At 49.3% G+C, this 17769-nt stretch overlaps 2 protein-coding genes across 3 annotated transcripts in view; one reads left to right on the forward strand and one right to left on the reverse strand.

Moving 5' to 3' along the window:
• Window positions 1-2937, forward strand: part of LOC126529852 (ankyrin repeat and SOCS box protein 16-like) — a 90822-nt gene extending 87885 nt beyond the window's left edge. For both annotated transcript variants that reach the window (XM_055070135.1, XM_055070134.2), the window contains one exon: window positions 653-2937. In XM_055070135.1, the coding sequence (XP_054926110.1) occupies window positions 653-758 (106 nt within the window). In that variant the 3' untranslated portion in view covers window positions 759-2937. The remainder of the gene's footprint in view (window positions 1-652) is intronic.
• Window positions 2938-15033: 12096 nt separating this feature from the next.
• The window catches only part of LOC126529853 (Na(+)/citrate cotransporter-like), a 92462-nt gene continuing 89726 nt past the window's right edge, over window positions 15034-17769 (reverse strand). Inside the window, exon 9 of the mRNA XM_050177319.2 lies at window positions 15034-15405. Within this exon, the coding sequence (XP_050033276.1) occupies window positions 15235-15405 (171 nt within the window). The 3' untranslated portion in view covers window positions 15034-15234. The remainder of the gene's footprint in view (window positions 15406-17769) is intronic.

Consider the following 17769-nt stretch of genomic DNA (forward strand, 5'->3'; position numbering starts at 1 on the left):
ATGTAGACAAAGTGCGCGCGGGCGCCGTATCCTGAAAGCGATCTGCGATGTGGACAAAGTGCGCCCAGTGCCGATAGCTTCGTAATATGTTGTGCTTTCAACGTTTAGTTCGCGTCGAAGCGAGAGACAACACGAAGGTCAATTCGTTCGCTGCTGCTGCCGTGCTTATCTTGCTTAATTTGCCATCACAATCGATGTTTCGCCTTTCGGGTGAAACTGCGACTTTTCTTGTTTTTTTGCTTTGAACGTTCGTCACTCACTCTTTGCAATAAAGTCGTTAGACATCGCGACAAATGTTTTGGAAGTGATGCTTTTCGGATATTACGGATTTTGAATAAAACGGTCGTTTTTTGTCGGATTATCAGGGTCCGTCGTCGCGAGTCGACTGTATACCTGTACATAGTCGTTCTCGCGCCTCTTCTTACATAAAAATATTTACTAACATCACGCGAATGTATCATAATAGGTCATTATGTACTACATATGCCTTATCATAATTTAAATTGCACTTTACGCACCGTGTGGATGTGGGTTTGCATTTTCTCTTCATAATGTGGTACGAATAATTTTATTGACTGGTGTGGGGTGCTTCTTTTTCAAATGTGTCGACGAATTGTGGTTTCCCCTCATCTTCTCTTTCATTGTTTTGCAGCCTTGTTGGCCCAAAAAGGAAAATGGCCATCGCAATTTCGTGCTGGAATGAACGAGAACGCCAGCAAGCAGAACACAAAGGAACAGTACAGAAAGCATTGCGATGACTTGCCTCTGCTGCAGACAATACCCATTTGGAGCCCTTGCTTTGCTGTCCAATTTTTAAGTGCCTTACCAGAAAATTTTGCTGTTTACTGTAACTTATCTAGGGAGCGCTACCTAGAGGTCTACTGCAAACATATTTTTGGAAGTGTTCAGTAGGTAGTAGGGATATGTGCAAATTAAATGTTGTGATACGATGGTGTTGAAGGTGAACCACCCTCACTACAGCATCCAAGCGGTTCTCCTACACTGTCTCGACCAATGTCTGCAAGTGATGATCTTTTCCTTTTTTTCTCCCACAATGAAGCCAAGAGTTAAGGTCACGATTATGTCAAAGTCAAAGAGTTTATTCAGACAACGTATGGTACAGTTAGTTGCCTAGGGCGCAGACCAAAAGGCAAGTTGATGCCTGACAAGGCGTCTGCGCCTTTCTTGCTCCCATTGGAGAGCACAATTAAGACATTCAGCGCATAAAATAAATACTAAACGAGATGGAAATACAGAGTGGTTGGTTAACATTGAAACTGGAGTTATTTCACATTGAACATTTATGTACAATCGGGAAAATACTGTAAGAAACAACAGAAAAAAAAGCAAAAGGAGTGGTCATGTAACGAGCCGTGCCTTCTGTAACGAGCCCTGTCTTATTTTTTCTCTCTTGCTCGTTATTCTTTGCTGTGCAGCATACAGGCCCTTTTTGTGAAGTAGTTTGCTCTAGAGGAACAAGATGCCGTTTCTGGCGACTTGCAATCAATTGCCTCAGTCGTGTGAAAGCGCACAAATGTGAAACCATTACCGTTTCTACACCGCTACTGTGGGATCAGCTCTCGGAAATGCAACTGGGTGATTGCTAACCCGCTGTATTCTATTCATTCTGCAAATGTAGACCAAAAGAGGGAAGACGTGTGCCGTATTAGGTTGCAAAAATAGTGACTGGTATGTAAAGAATGGAATGAATATGTGTGGTCGAGTTCACGGACTGCTGCTACACAAGGACTGCCTGTGTTGCTGGCCCTTTGCGATGAATAAAAAAATGTATCTCATCTGCCAGCGCTGTATCGTTAAGCTCCAAGCAAACGAGTTCAAACCCGGAACATTGGCAAAGGTGAGTCACTCGCTACACAGTGACAAAAGGAGTAGCACCGCTTCCTGGCATAGTAAGTTTCTCGCATGTCATCTACGCACATCCACCCCAACTCACACGCAAACTTATGCCCACTCTATCGCGCACATACCAGCAATAAGTCAATAGAATGAATGTGCCGATGCAGGGGTCACAACCATAGGCGCAGACTACCGAGGGGGGGGGGGGGGGAGGCTCCGAGGCCCGAGTCCAGAAGATTTCGGGAGAGAGGCATCGCCCCCCCCCCCAGGCGATGCCGAAGCCTACCCCACCCCTCTCTAAACTGTCATTACCAGAGTTCTGTTACCTACATCACTTGCGGTTTCTTTTGAGTTGCCTCTACCTTCTCACTTAAAATTGTGGCTAAAAAGCTTACTGCATCAGTGCTGGCGCCGACGTGCACGGCTTTTAATTTATACTTTCGCTTTATTTCTGCCAATCCTGACAATAGGGGGACAAAAGCATTAGAAGGATCAGCCTCGTATAATTCATCCGTACTTTTTCATTTGAACATTTCTTTAAAATTTGCACTGTGAACACTATGCAGACACAGTATGTTTAAGTATATATACACAGGACAAGGCTTATATTTTTAAAGAGAAGGAGGTAGCCAACTATTTTTAATGGTATGGATAGCCGATGCCTAGAGTACGAGTAGTGACACGTGTACCTATTTATCCTTTTCTCGGGAACTGCATTTCACCCACTAACAACTTGAGGATATAGTAAGACGCGCCCGCATGATTACAACTTACTGGGCGTTATCACTGGTTCTATTCGTTGTTTGTTGTCACCGAACCTCGTGTAATGTGATTGTGTGCGCGACGCCAATTGTGTAGTACCTTCTGGAAAATACGCGGCACTAGCGATTTCAGCAATTACTCTGGAACCTTCGATGGCTCGTGTATAAAAGCCGAAGCGCTTGACCCGCAGATTAGATTCCGACGATTGCCGACTGCGTTCCGACTGCTATCGTGCCTGTTTGTGTAGCTGTTTGTGGGCAGTGTAGCCTGTTTTTGTTAGCACAGGTTCGCCCAATAAAACAAGTTTCTTCATTCACACTTTTGCTACTGTTTTCTTTAACGTCACTACTACGTGACATTTGGCGGAGGTGCCTTGCGTTCATGTAGGACGCCCCCGCAACGCCGTGATCCAAGCCCAAACCCGTAAGACAACACCAACGTCGCCAAAGACCAGTGAGGTTGCCGCAGGCTGCGAGGACTGCCCCCGGAGCAGGGACTTTGGCAGACGACCAGGAAGATCGTCGCCAAGTCAACAACAACGGCAGCTTTAGCGTCTCTATCCCCTTGTGTTTGAACAGCCCAGGGAGCTACTTCCGTGAAGCTTCGTCGGAAGATCCGGAAACCTGGCTGGAGACTTTCGAAAGGATCTCAGCCTTCAACAACTAGACCTCTGAGGATACGCTACGCCATGTGTACTTTTTCTTGGAAGACGCCACGGTGATATGGTTGGAGAACCGGGAGTCTACCCTCACAACGTGGTACCTGTTCCGCAATAACTTCCTGAGGACCTTCAGGAGAGTTGTTCGAAAAGAAAGGGCCGATGTTTTATCGGAAGCCCGGGTGCAGCTACCTAACGAGAACGTTACCATCTTTACGGAAGAAATGAGCCGTCTATTTCGCCACGCCAACCCGGAAATGTCCGAGGAGAAGAAAGTTCGCCTACTCATGCGTGGTGTGAAGCAATAACTTTTCGCCGCAATACTACGAAACCCACTGAAGACTGTCGAAGAGCTTTTTCGCGAGGCCACTAACATCGAGAAAGCACTGGAAATGCCGAACGGACAATTCAACCGTCGCACCATCTCAACAAACTACGTTGAAGTTCTATCAATGGGCACCGAGGACTTTCGCGAGACCATCAGAGCTGTCGTACGGGAGGAGCTTCAGAAGAATTGTTCCCTTCGTCACTGCTTCATGTGGATTCGATTGCCGACGTCGTCCGCGAGGAGATCGGGGTCCCTCAATCGCCGCAGCCTCAGCCGGAAGCGATGGCGTACGCCGCCGTAGCCCGTCTTCATGTTCCGCCTCCGCGCCCGCGCCCGGGCCCGGTAACGCCTCAGTTCCGTCGTCAACCGCGGCCGCCGCCAGCACGCCAACCCGTCGCCCCACGCAGCATTCCAAGGAAGACTGACGCGACACTGACGTCACTCTATAGACGAACACACATTCGACGATACATACGTGTACGTTTGTTACGACCTTTACAGGGACACGGTGCTGTGGCGAGAACAACGGGTCATTAATCACTCGACTTGACACTTACGACGAGCGCACTAGGTTGAACAACAGGCCATCCATCACAGGTTTTGACACTTGTGCTAATGAACCTACAAAACTAGACTCTCTCTTACACTAGCTCTGGAGACGAAAATTTTTCTTTGTCGACATGACGGAGAGCACGCACGGACGCAGAAAATTTGCCGAGGTAGCCATACACAGTTTCGCTGTAAAACGGGCAACCCTGTAAGCCCCTGAGATTTCTAAAGAGGAGAGCACGTGTGTCAGCACTGTCTCAGTATCTAAAGGCAGCATATCTTGCTAGCAGGTGTCTTCTGCTGATCGCATATCGCCTCCATCTGCGTGACCGATACGAAACGCAGACGCTGTGCATCTGCTTTTAGTTTTTTCACGCGCACTGCCATAATTAATGTAGCATCAGCATGTGCAAAAATAGATGACAACATTTCAACCATCTCCATGTCTGTCTCCCTTTGTCCTGTGTTTCAATTCAGCTGTTCAAGCTGGTATTAGATGTGATGAATATCCAAGGAAAAGAATCCATACACACTGTGGACCCATGTTGCCCAATATGAAGCACTAATCGTTTCACGATATCCTCACTTTAACCAGCGTATGACACAAGGCGACTAGTAGTGGGAAGTGGATGCGCCTTTCTTCTGATTATTCTTTCTGGTTGCCTGTTTTAGGCTTGTAGCGCAGCTCAGGAAGAGCAAGAAAGGAAGGAGGTAGGGGTAATCAAAGGGAACGGAAAACAGAGTGAGCGCTAACTTCCAACTGATGGTTTATTTCGTGACACAAGACTACTTATACACTCGGCAAACCATATGACATCAAGAGATAACAAGGAAACCAAGCAACAAAACCGATAGTAACCAAGTGGTAACATATTCAGACAGCCTGTGGCTGCAGTCGGAGATACGCCAATTCATTGCTTGATAATGATAATGAAGGTGAGCTTACACATGCATGGCCCAGACCAATGATAGCCTTTGCTTCGATGATTTCTCTTGTGAGCTGATTACGACTGCGACCAAGAATGACGCATTCCTCTAAGACAGGTTCGCAACCACACGTTTTGCAATGCTGCGCAAGAAACCCCCCCAGCTGTAATACAATTCTTGGCATTGTAACCGTGTTCGCGCAGCCTGTCATTCAGGCATCGGCCAGTTTGACCAACGTAACGTTTTCCGCACTTGAGTGGAAAACAATAAACAACACAATGTGCGCAATTGACAAACTTATTTTTGTGGTTCTTGTCACAGGAAAGAGGAGCTACCTTATTGGGATTAGTGAGTTTGCAAATCCTCATCAGCTTGTTAGGGGCAGAAAACACTACACGAACATTCGCTCGCTGGGCGATTTTCTTAAGATTGTGTGAGACGGTGTGAATATAAGGGATGACGCTAGTCCTACCCCGAGTAGTTACAGGATTATCTGCGTGCTGGTTGTCTTTTCTACGCTCTCTTAGAATTCGTTCTGCTATTGACACTTGCAGGGACACGGGATAACCAGCCTGCGAAAGCCGTTCGCACTGCGAGGCAAAGCTAGACGAAACACTATGGTGGCACGACTTTTTCAAAGCATTATTAAGGCAAAGGTTAGCAATGCCTCTCTTGATCAACTTGGAATGGGCAGAATGAAACGGAAGAAGTGGTTTGTTAGCACGAGGTTCATAGTGCCAACACGTATGAACATCCGAACAAGCTAAGCGCAAATCCAAAAACCGGATCTTATGATCCTGTGGGAGCTCGTAGGTAACGTCAAGGGGCGCAAGGCATTCTTGGACTATTGGCACTACCGAGGCAACCTCAGTCTCAAGGTCAGCCGCAGAACACTGAACACAAAACAAAAATCATCCACGTAACGAAATATTTTAAAAATGTTAGTCTGATAAAGGTTGACTGACATGGCGACGTCTAGGCGAGCTAAATATAAATCGCTGAGGAGCGGGGCAATGCACGAACCAATGCATACTCCGTTTTTCTGCAAATAGATGGTGTCATTCCATGTAATGAACGTAGATGACAAATAAAAGCTCAACAGTTCTAAAAAGTGATTACTAGACAGCCCAGCATTATTTTGAAAACGGGTGACGCCAAATTCATCAATTGTCTGCGAAATAGCTGACAGCAGGTCATTGTGGGGAATAGAATAGTAGAGGTCCTTAACATCGACGGAGAAGACTTGTAAGCCTCGATCAGAGTTGTCCTTTAAAAATTCAATTACTTCATCGGAGTTGCGTATTAACAACGGGTCATTCACGGGTAAAATGGCTAGCTTGGCCTGCAGAAACAGTGCGACAGACTTCTGCCACGTGTCCTTTTCTGAAACAATAACCCTCAACGGGACGTCAGGTTTGTGCGTTCTCGCGCTAAAGAACACCTCTAGGTGATCTCGTTTGCTGCTGGCAATGTTTCTCAACACTTTGTCCAAGTTGCATTCCCTGCAAAGTTTCTTAGCCTTAGCTTTTACCTTACTTAAGGATACTGTATCCTGACGCTTAAAAACGGCGGAAATTGCCAGACCAGCTTTTGCGTGAAAATTCCCTTCCGAGAGTACACAGAACCCGTCTTCTTTATCTGCCGGTAACACGCAAATCGAATTGTCACGCAGATAGTTAGCTACACGTCTCAACGAAACCTTCGGAAGTGCCTCTCTAGAGCGGGATATGGCCTGTTAGTATCGCACCGCTGGCACGAGTTGTTGGAACCTCAGTGCTGACACCCGTTGTTGCAAACAGGTCGCAAGCCCCAAGGGTAGCGTTGGCCTGGCGGCCTGGGGCACTGGAAGCATCCGAAGGTCCCGGCAAAGCATGAGTCGACTGGTAACAGAACAACTGGTTTATTCTAACATCGCAAAAGAGCGCGCGGTCAGGTCGACCGAAGTGAGAGACGGGAGAGCACGTAACTCGACAGAAGAAATCGGAGCCTCTCTCTTGGCGTCCGGGGGCAGCTGCTCTTATACTTTCGCAGTTGAGGGCAAGAAGGAAGGCCTCGTGACGAGACCACGTGACGGCGGGTACGGACAGACTGAGAGACACGTTGAGACGAGTGTAGTGACGCATCGCCAAGCTGGCGCCTGTCAGACCTCCTCGCTTCACACTTGGGGAGCTCCTCTCCCCGGCTGCCGCGCTTTGACAAGCGTGGGCACACACACACACACGCACACACGAAGACACGTGGCACTGAAACACGCCTGGACGCGCTTGGCGGGGAGACTGCGGGAGCTCCGAACGGGCCAAAATGTCCGCCGCTTTGAACGAAGCTCCGGCGTCCGTTGCATCCGCGCCGGCTATACCGCGCGTTGTAGGCGAAACGTAACAGACCGCCCCGCCGGGGGAAGGAGATCCCGATGGTCAGGGGACTGCATCCGCTGTCCGGAGGGATGTCGCTTGATGATGCTCATAACCGAAGTCGGTCGTCCTTCGGCGTTTCTTGAGCGCAGCGCACAGAGAAGGCCTCGTTCTCTCGTTCAGGTTCACACAGGACACTGCAAAGTGACTTCGGGAGAGTTGACATTTTTGTTCTCGTTCCCGGCAAGCGTTAGAACTACGCCGAAAGTCAACCGCTCAGTCAGCAAGCACGGCACAACCCTCACTAAGCCCTGCCAGGCTCTTTCCCCTTTTATACTACTGCCTAGTTCCTTACAGTAGTTTAGCAGCACTCAGAACGCGTCCACAAATCGGAAAATTGCACTAGAAAGCACATCATCACTTTGAAACACTACACAAAAGCAATATGTTAAAAATCCTGCCTCAGGAAGAAAAACATCAGTAACAAACAATTTTGAGGCTGATTCCCACGTTAGGGGCTTCGACTTAAGCCATCGGCGTTACCGTTGAGACTCCCCTTTTTGTAACGCACCTCAAAGGAATATTGTTGCAAAGCGAGGCTCCAGCGCAGGAGGCGGCCATTTTTGGGAGAGATGGTCTGCAGCCATTGGAGAGGGCAGTGATCCGTCTCAATGATAAACCTCGAGCCGGCTAGGTAGCATGACAATTTCTGAACGGCCCACACGATACACGCACACTCTTTCTCGGTGGCGCTGTACGCCTGCTCACGACTGGTCAGCTTACGACTAGCATACAGGACGGGGTGTTCTACTTCTCCATTTTCCCGTTGGCACAGTACAACGCCCATGCCTCGCTCACTAGCATCACACTGAACAACGAACCCTTTTGTGTAGTCGGGCGATCGTAGCACAGGCTGGCTTGTTAGGGCGCTCTTTAGGGCGCTAAAAGCTCTTTCCTTCGTCTCGTCCCAGACGACTGTTTGCGGCTCTGTCTTTCTTAGAGCATCCGTCAGGGGAGCCGCGATATCAGAGTACCTGGGGATGTACCTCTGATAGTAGTCGGCGACACCTAAGAACGACCGAATATCGGTCTTCGTGCGCGGTTGCGGGAAGTCTCGCACAGCGGCCACCTTTATTTCAGAGGGGCGGCGACGACCCCGACCAATCACGTGACCGAGGTAGACAACCTCGGCCTGTGCTAACTGGCACTTGGGAGCCTTGACTGTCAAGCCCGCATCGCGCAGGCGGGTTAGCACTGCCCGCAAGTGGGCCATATGCTCAGGCCAGGATGCGGAGAATATCGCTACGTCGTCTAGATACGGTAAAGCGAATTCTTGCTGTCCCCGCAACACTTTATCCATGAGGCTTGAAAAGCAGTATGGCGCGTTCTTCAAACCAAAGCTCAACACTTTAGGACGGAATGTTCCCATTGGTGAAATGAACGCCGCATACCTACTAGCCTCTTCTGTAAGTGGAACCTGCCAATAACCCCTGACAAGATCTAGGGTGGAAATAAACTGAGCGCTACTCACTCTCTCAAGGCGCTCCTCGATGTTAGGGATCGGATAAATTTGATCCTTAGTGATGGAATTAAGCCTGCGGTAGTCGACGCAAGGACGAGGTTCCTTGCCCGGTACCTCAACTAAAATCAAAGGGGAGGTATAATCACTCTCACCCGCCTCAATAACACCGAGCTGTAGCATTTTCTTTACCTCAGCCTCCATGATATCGCTCTGGCGGGGTGACACCCGGTACGCTTTGGATCGTACTGGCTCTGGGGAGGTAAGTTCTATGTCGTGAGTAAGGACAGAAGGCCTACCAGGCCTCTCAGAGAACAGACCTTGAAACTCTTGTAAGAGCTGGTGTAGTTCGGTTTTCTGCTCAGGCGACAGCGATGCTTTACTGATTAAGTCACTAATGACTTGATCGGTGTCTTTCCTGTTCGTCACTGAGCCTAGTCCCGGAAGCTCGACCGGAAGCTCTTCGGGAGCGTTTACCATCATACACACTACTGCTTCCCGTTGCTTATAGGGTTTGAGCAGATTACAGTGGTAAACTTGCTGTGCTTTCCGTTTTCCTGGCAGACTCACCACGTAGTTAACGTCCGACAGTTTTTGAACAATCCGTGCTGGGCCCTCCCACTGCACGTCGAGTTTGTTCTTTAGCGATGTGCGCAATATCATGACCTCATCGCCCACCTCAAAACGACGGGCCCTGGCTGTCCGATCATAATAAACCTTGGCCCTCTGCTGGGCCTTTGCCATTGCTTCACCTGACAACTCCTGTGCCCTTCTTAAGCGTTCGAGGAGCTTAAGCACGTACTCCACCACGACTGGGTCGTCGCCCCTGCCTTCCCACGATTCTCGAAGCATGCGAAGCGGAGATCGCAGCGAGCGACCGTACACCAGCTCAGCTGGCGAAAACCCCGTAGCCGCATGCGGCGCGGTCCTTAATGCAAACATCACCCCAGGCAGACACAGCTCCCAGTCAGTTTGATGTTCAAAACACAATGCTCTCAACACGCGCTTCATGACGGAGTGGAGCTTCTCAACGGAATTCGACTGGGGGTGGTGCACTGAGCTGTGTAACAGCTTTACCCCGCACCTTTCGAGAAAGGCTGTCGTCAAAGCGCTCATAAACACCGTGCCCTGATCTGACTGGATTTCCGCAGGAAAACTAACTCGCGCAAATATGGACAGTAGTGCATTGACTATCTCAACTGAGCTTAGTTCTTTAAGCGGCACTGCTTCAGGGAACTTTGTCGCTGGGCAGATCACAGTCAAAATGTGTCTGTACCCCGTGGCTGTTACCGGCAGAGGTCCCACTGTATCAATAACGAGCCGTCTGAAAGGCTCCGTAATGATAGGTACCAACTTCAACGGCGCCCTCGATTTGTCCCCTGGTTTGCCCACCCGCTGACAGGTGTCACATGTCTTCACAAAGTGGTCTGCGTCCCGAAAACACCCTGGCCAATAGTACTCTTGCAAGAGACGGTCCTTAGTTTTCTTAACTCCTAGGTGTCCGGACCACGAACCCCCATGCGACAAGCGCAACAGATCCTGACGATAGCATTGAGGCACGATCAGCTGATCGAACTCCACTCCTCTGCGGTCTAGATACTTTCGGTACAGGACCCCACCTCTTTCCACAAAGCGAGCATTTTTCTTGGCGATACCTTCCTTGACAATGCAGCGTATGTTTTCTAGGCTGCCATCCTTCTTTTGCTCGGCTATCAAAGCCGCCCGGCTGACTTTTAGCAACCTATTAAGTCCGTCTGACGTAGGCGCGATGAGCAAATCTGCAGATAGCTCTTCTAACTTTCCCGCATCGGGAATTTCCTCTCCAGTATCTGGTGCCTTTAACGCTACAGGCTCAATTTTATTCAGTTCGGACGTGCTCTGAATATCAGCTTGCTGCACCTCTGACCCTTTCTCATTGTTCGACAACGTCGGCCCCGCAACTACCGCCTTTGCAGCGAGCTCCCGAACCTTCGATCTGGTTAAGGCCTGAACGCTAGCCTCACCAAACAAAAGCCCCTTCTCGCGCAGGAGGTGATCGGACCTGTTCGAAAATAGGTACGGGTACTGGGGGGGCAGCATAGATGACACTGCCGCCTCCGTCTCAAGTGCTCCGAAAGGTCCTTCAATAAGCACTTTTGCTACGGGCAGACACACGCTATGAGCTTCCACGGCTTGCTTGATCCATGCACACTCGCCCGTGAACATATCGGGTTCTACGTAAGAGGGGTGAACTACATCCATCGTAGCTGCGGAATCGCGAAGCACTCGGCACTCTTTCCCGTTCACGAGGAGGTCTCGCATGTAAGGCTCGAGAAGCTTCATGTTCTCGTCAGTGCTGCATAATGACAAAAACACGACTTTTGTTTTTGTTTCTGGACACTGCGCCGAAAAGTGACCCGGCTTCTGGCACGTATAACAAACGCGCGCTTGCCTCGTCTCGAACCGCTTTCTGCGTTCGCCTTCGGTTGCCGCCGTCTCCTTACGTTCGGTCGGACTGCTTTCACTCGCATCCGCACTACGTGTGTCCCCCTTTGCTCTCATGGGCGTGAACTTTGGCCTCTCAAACTTGGAGCCAAATTCACCCTTTTGACCGTCCTTAGCTCCGCGAGCCCGACGCGTCACAAACTCCTCGGCTAGCTCAGCGGCTCGAGCCACCGTACTAACGTCTGGCCTATCCAAGACCCAGTACCGCACGTTCTCAGGTAACCGACTATAAAACTGTTCTAGCCCGAAACACTGCAGAACTTTCTCGTGGTCACCAAACGCTTTCTCTTCTTTGAGCCACTCCTCCATGTTTGACATAAGCCTGTACGCAAACTCTGTATATGACTCACTTCTGCCTTTCTCGTTTTCCCGAAACTTCCGACGGAAAGCCTCCGCTGACAGCCTGTACTTTTTTAGCAGACTCGATTTCACTTTGTCGAAATCCTCTGCCTCCTCTCTATTCAAGCGAGCGACTACGTCGGCCGCCTCGCCGGGTAACAAAGTGAGCAAGCGCTGTGGCCACGTTTCCCGAGAGAACCCCTGCTTCTCGCACGTTCGCTCAAAGTTAACCAGGAACAAACCAATGTCCTCTCCAAGCTTAAACGGCCGCATCAGGTCAGTCATTTTGAACAATACTCGTTCTCCTGCACCGTGTGCCTGACTTCCATTACGAGCGCGTTCCATCTCTACCTCGAGACGCTTCATTTCCAAAGCGTGTTCGCGCTCTTCTTTTTCTTTCTGTTCTTTTCGTTCACGCTCATCTTTCTCTTTCTGTTCTTTAAGTTCACGCTCCTGTCTCTCTTTCTGTTCTTGTAAGTTCGCGCTCCTGTCTTTTTGCCGTCTCCCTCTCCTCAATGGTCTCAAGGCATTCCGACAGCTCGTCATCCTCAGCTTCTAACTCAAGAATAGCCCTTAGCAGTTCTGGTTTTCTGAGTTTGTCTGAGACATCCAGACCCAACTCTCTTGCAAGCTCCAGCAATTTCGGTTTGCGCAACGACTTCAAATCCATGGCTGCTCTGAATGCTGCTTTCTCTACTGCCTACTATTGTCTTGCCGCAAACTAACCCGGCAGCAACGACAACCACAATTACCAGCTCTGTTTCTGACACTAACAAAAGCCTGGCAAAACTCAGTAGAAGAAAGTCCCGCACTCACCAAACCTCGCAGCCAAGAATTCAGCGCAGTCGTTCCGCTGCAGGCAACCAGTCATCACACAGGGCTCGTTGCACTGCTCCCGGATGGTCGTTGTGCTGCTCAGCATACAGTCAACCGCATCTCTTCGCTGCTGGCCTCCGTTGTCGCGATCTCACCGCTGGCAACCAGCTGTTAGTATCGCACCGCTGGCACGAGTTGTTGGAACCTCAGTGCTGACACCCGTTGTTGCAAACAGGTCGCAAGCCCCAAGGGTAGCGTTGGCCTGGCGGCCTGGGGCACTGGAAGCATCCGAAGGTCCCGGCAAAGCATGAGTCGACTGGTAACAGAACAACTGGTTTATTCTAACATCGCAAAAGAGCGGGCGGTCAGGTCGACCGAAGTGAGAGACGGGAGAGCACGTAACTCGACAGAAGAAATCGGAGCCTCTCTCTTGGCGTCCGGGGGCAGCTGCTCTTATACTTTCGCAGTTGAGGGCAAGAAGGAAGGCCTCGTGACGAGACCACGTGACGGCGGGTACGGACAGACTGAGAGACACGTTGAGACGAGTGTAGTGACGCATCGCCAAGCTGGCGCCTGTCAGACCTCCTCGCTTCACACTTGGGGAGCTCCTCTCCCCGGCTGCCGCGCTTTGACAAGCGTGGGCACACACACACACACGCACACACGAAGACACGTGGCACTGAAACACGCCTGGACGCGCTTGGCGGGGAGACTGCGGGAGCTCCGAACGGGCCAAAATGTCCGCCGCTTTGAACGAAGCTCCGGCGTCCGTTGCATCCGCGCCGGCTATACCGCGCGTTGTAGGCGAAACGTAACAGGCCCCTACACCTTCGGAAATAACGCGCGAAACATCCTCTTCCGCCGCGAACTTGGAAATCTGCCTCACCATTGAAAGCATCTCTTCCGGTGGTTTACTAGACTCCACCGCGAACTTAGGTCCCAACGCCAAAACGTTATGGATGTGTTCTGGTAGGCCCAAGTTTTCCGGCGAGTGAACAGTGTTTCCAGGAGTCGGTCTTCTCCCGGAACAACGGCCACGAAGTTCACGCAACTGGCACTGCCATAAGCACTCGGTTTTCTGGTCAGCGAAGCGTAGAAATTTCCGCACTGTCAGACCCAGCGAAGAAGGTTCCGTAGAAACCTTTAGCTGAGTAGAGAGCACCTGGCGGTAGAGCCGAGCCTGCCTGTGCAACTCGGATTTGCCTGTGCAACTCGGTTGTTTATTGTTTTCCACTCAAGTGCGGAAAACGTTACGTTGGTCAAACTGGCCGATGCCTGAATGACAGGCTGCGCGAACACGGTTACAATGCCAAGAATTGTATTACAGCTGGGGGGTTTCTTGCGCAGCATTGCAAAACGTGTGGCTGCGGACCTGTCTTAGAGGAATGCGTCATTCTTGGTCGCAGTCGTAATCAGCTCACAAGAGAAATCATCGAAGCAAAGGCTATCATTGGTCTGGGCCATGCATGTGTAAGCTCACCTTCATTATCATTATCAAGCAATTAATTGGCGTATCTCCGACTGCAGCCACAGGCTGTCTGAATATGTTACCACTTGGTTAGTATCGGTTTTGTTGCTTGGTTTCCTTGTTATCTCTTGATGTCATATGGTTTGCCGAGTGTATAAGTAGTCTTGTGTCACGAAATAAACCATCAGTTGGAAGTTAGCGCTCACTCTGTTTTCCGTTCCCTTTGATTACCCCTACCTCCTTCCTTTTTTGCTCTTCCTGAGCTGCGCTACAAGCCTAAAACAGTCATGACATACCAACTCGCCCAAACTGCCACGCTTTTGACTTTCTGGTTGGCCGACTTGAGCCGTAGCTTCCACTAAATTTGCTTCACTAATTTGTGGCACACTATAAATATTTAGTTAAGGGCGCATCGGTGTAATTATTCACGCACACGATCGTCAGGGCGTATTGTACACACTGAGCTGCCTGTTTAAAATGGCTAAACCTGGTGAGGGGCCCTTTAAAGCTGACGTTAACGTAAGCAGCCCGCATATGCGGGCCACAAATTTTTGAGAGTGATTTCTCCACAGCAACTGTCCTTGTGGCAAGGAGCCCACTTGTGAGATTGTTTGCCTCGATAGCCGGCATTCCTAGAAACAGCTACAGGCGCGGGAAGCGCGTGGAGAGGCAGCCGTTGGGCCCCGCTCCAACGGCAGAGTACTGCGCGCCTCGCGCAGATATAGAGCGTTTTCCCGGCCTTGAGCAGAACCGAACCGACGTAGTACGTCTGAACTTGCGCAGCAGGGACATGCGAAACAGCGCCCATCGAGGAAAACGCTCGTAAGACAATGCGGCGAAAGCAGTGTGGCGTTTGGAAAACAAGAGCGAATAATTTCGGACGCGTTCTCGCATTTGTGTTTTCCAAAGCACGACTGATTAGCTGTGCAGACCACTTCTGTCCCAGACAAAATTAAGGGAAAAACAACACGCCGCATAAGAAAAGACCACCAAAGGACACCTCAAAATTTCAGTTTTAAAGCAAAGCATCTCTTTTACGTTATCTAAATGCGTAATGCTTTTTCAGTAGCAGTTTATTGATATGTATGATATATAAAGTAGTATCGTAGCTCGAAAAACTAGCAAATTTGTTAACAGTTGCAGTCCAGTCTATGTACACATGACGAATAGAGGTTGTCATTGCCAGCCTTGCTGGTGGCCCACCACGGCACCCGTGCTGTTAGAGGTCACGGGCAGGGAAAACCAGTCGGGAATGTGGTTCCAGTGAAAGATGAAGTTCCCGAGCGTGCTCACTGTAAGTATGGTCGCCACGATGCTGACCAGTTTGAGCGCGAGACCGCAGAACACCTGCAAGAGACGCGCCAGGCCATAAACTCGAGGTTGATCTCGCGACTGGCAACAGATCAAAAATTGTTAAGCGTCAACGTAGGTACTGCATATGACAGGCTGGACAGTGTTATAGTAATTAAAAAAGAGTATAACTGTACTCAGCTATTCAAAATTATCACTTGATTTTCAAGCTCATGAAGGTTCGTTGATCGAAGCAAACATGAGAGACACGGTCTTCGGGAGCCGGTAGATTAAATCTAGCCACAAAAGTATAAAACAATATTTGCTGTTGACGACATCTTGTGACGAAGGGTTCAAAACTCTTATTACATCTCATGCCTCACATTTATGTGGGCACTTATTTGCAGGCGAGGGTGTTTTAGTTTTGCACACCCAAACTTGGGGCGCGCGAATCGCCGGGTGTACAAGAATAGGAAAAAAAAAAAAAACAGAAAAGAACGCAAGCAAAGCATGTGGCTTTATAAGCCCGCAAAGACGCTTTGGGTGCGCAATTTCGGAAACTGCCTAATTTCGTTTCATTCATTTCAGTTCACTTATTATTACTCTTATCCCTGTTGGGCTATTACAGGATTGGAGACGAGGCATCAGAGTGCAGCCATCATCGTTCGTGCACCGTTAAAGAAATTCAAATTGCTGGTACACGACTCGCACAATGCTAGGGTAAACAAAGAGCAAAGTAGTAGTAGTAGTAGTAGTAGTAGTAGTAGTAGTAGTAGTAGTAGTAGTAGTAGTAGTAGTAGTAGTAGTAGTAGTAGCAGCAGTAGTAGTAGTAGTATCAGCAGTAATAATAATAATAAAGAGGCTCAAATAAAGTCGGAGACAGAAATAAGAACGATCAGTATTGAGTGCACCCTTAAAGTTTGCACCTGTAGGGGCTCATCCCACAACAATAATCGTCCTCTCCCTTGCTTGCGTTTCCTTTCTTGGAAACTCGGCGCTGGCTACTTTCCTGTCGAGAATACTGAGTCACGCTGATAACGTGCAAGCGGTTGGTGACTTGGAAGTACCGGGCTTGCAGCGTTAAGAAAGGAAATGCCGGCAAGACAAATGAATATTCTTGTGGGTCAAGATAAGCCACTAAGGGTGTAAATTCTTCTTTAAGAGTGTGGATTACTAAAGACACAGCACTCCCTTACAGGTATGTCACAAAAGTAAGGAATAGAATAACCAAGTTTTGAGCATGGTGTACTCTACAGCATACTCTACAGAACAGTACGCTCGCAGCAACATCCTCTAGATAGAGGGAGGGTTACGAATCTATCGCGCTAACAACGTGCAGCATGACATCATGTAAGAAGTTAAGCACTGACTTGATTTCAAACGGGGATTCTGGATGTTCTTTCTAGGTGAAGGGACAACTCATTCGACTCAACGTACAGGCTCTGAATAGTTCTGAAGGCCCCTGTGGATACCAAGGTGGTGGACGGGATCCAGCGCCTAAAGTGCGCTCGGCGCGGCAGAGTGATATAGCGTGGAACCGTAATCCAAACGTGATCGAACAAGGCTCCTGTAGAGGATTAATAAACACGTCCCCATGTCGTATGTCAATAAGTTCGTTGTCTTTAGGCATTTCGCCTTGAGATATTTGATATGTGGAATGAAGGTGAAACTTGTGCTCCTTGCTTACAGGTATTCGTTGCCCAGACACTTCTATACTGGGATCTCGAACCAGTCCTCGCTTTCTTGTGAAAAGAACACAGGCAATTTTCTGGGGGTTGAGTTGAAATCCGTTTTTTTCTGCCCATTTAGACACTTTGTTTAGTCCTTGCTGTACCTGTAGTTCGCAAACTATGAGGTTACAAGATTTGAAGCCCAATTGCACGTTGTCTACACATAGACAGAACACATAAGGGCTGGAGGCACCGGTGCACGGCGCGAGGTCGTCGTAACAATGAAGAGCGTGCAGCTGAGCACATCTCCTTGAGGTGCACCAGTTTCTTATGTAAATGGACGGGGCATTATATTGCCGATTCTGACTTGGAATGTACGGTTGGACAGGTAGTTTTTTTTATAGCGTCAAGCATATATCCTCGAATGTCTATGTGTGACAGGTCTCGTAATATACCATACCACCATGTCATGTCGTATGCCTTTACCATATGAACGAGAACAAAGGGTGTTAACCAAGAGCCCGATTTTTATTAATCGTATCATTAAAGGTGGATGAAAAAACAACTTGCGGCAGGTGGGGAACGATCCCACGTCTTCGCATTACGCGTGCGATGCTCTACCAATTCAGCCACCGCGACGCCGTTTTCCCATCCACTTTCCGGGGTTTATGTGTTAGTGCTACAACTAACCCTGGGAGTGTTAGCCCGCGCCACCACTCACAAACCTTGGCGCCGGATGTGGGAAATCCTT

The sequence above is a fragment of the Dermacentor andersoni genome, chromosome 5 (genome assembly GCF_023375885.2).
Source record: "Dermacentor andersoni chromosome 5, qqDerAnde1_hic_scaffold, whole genome shotgun sequence".
NCBI lineage: Eukaryota > Metazoa > Arthropoda > Arachnida > Ixodida > Ixodidae > Dermacentor > Dermacentor andersoni.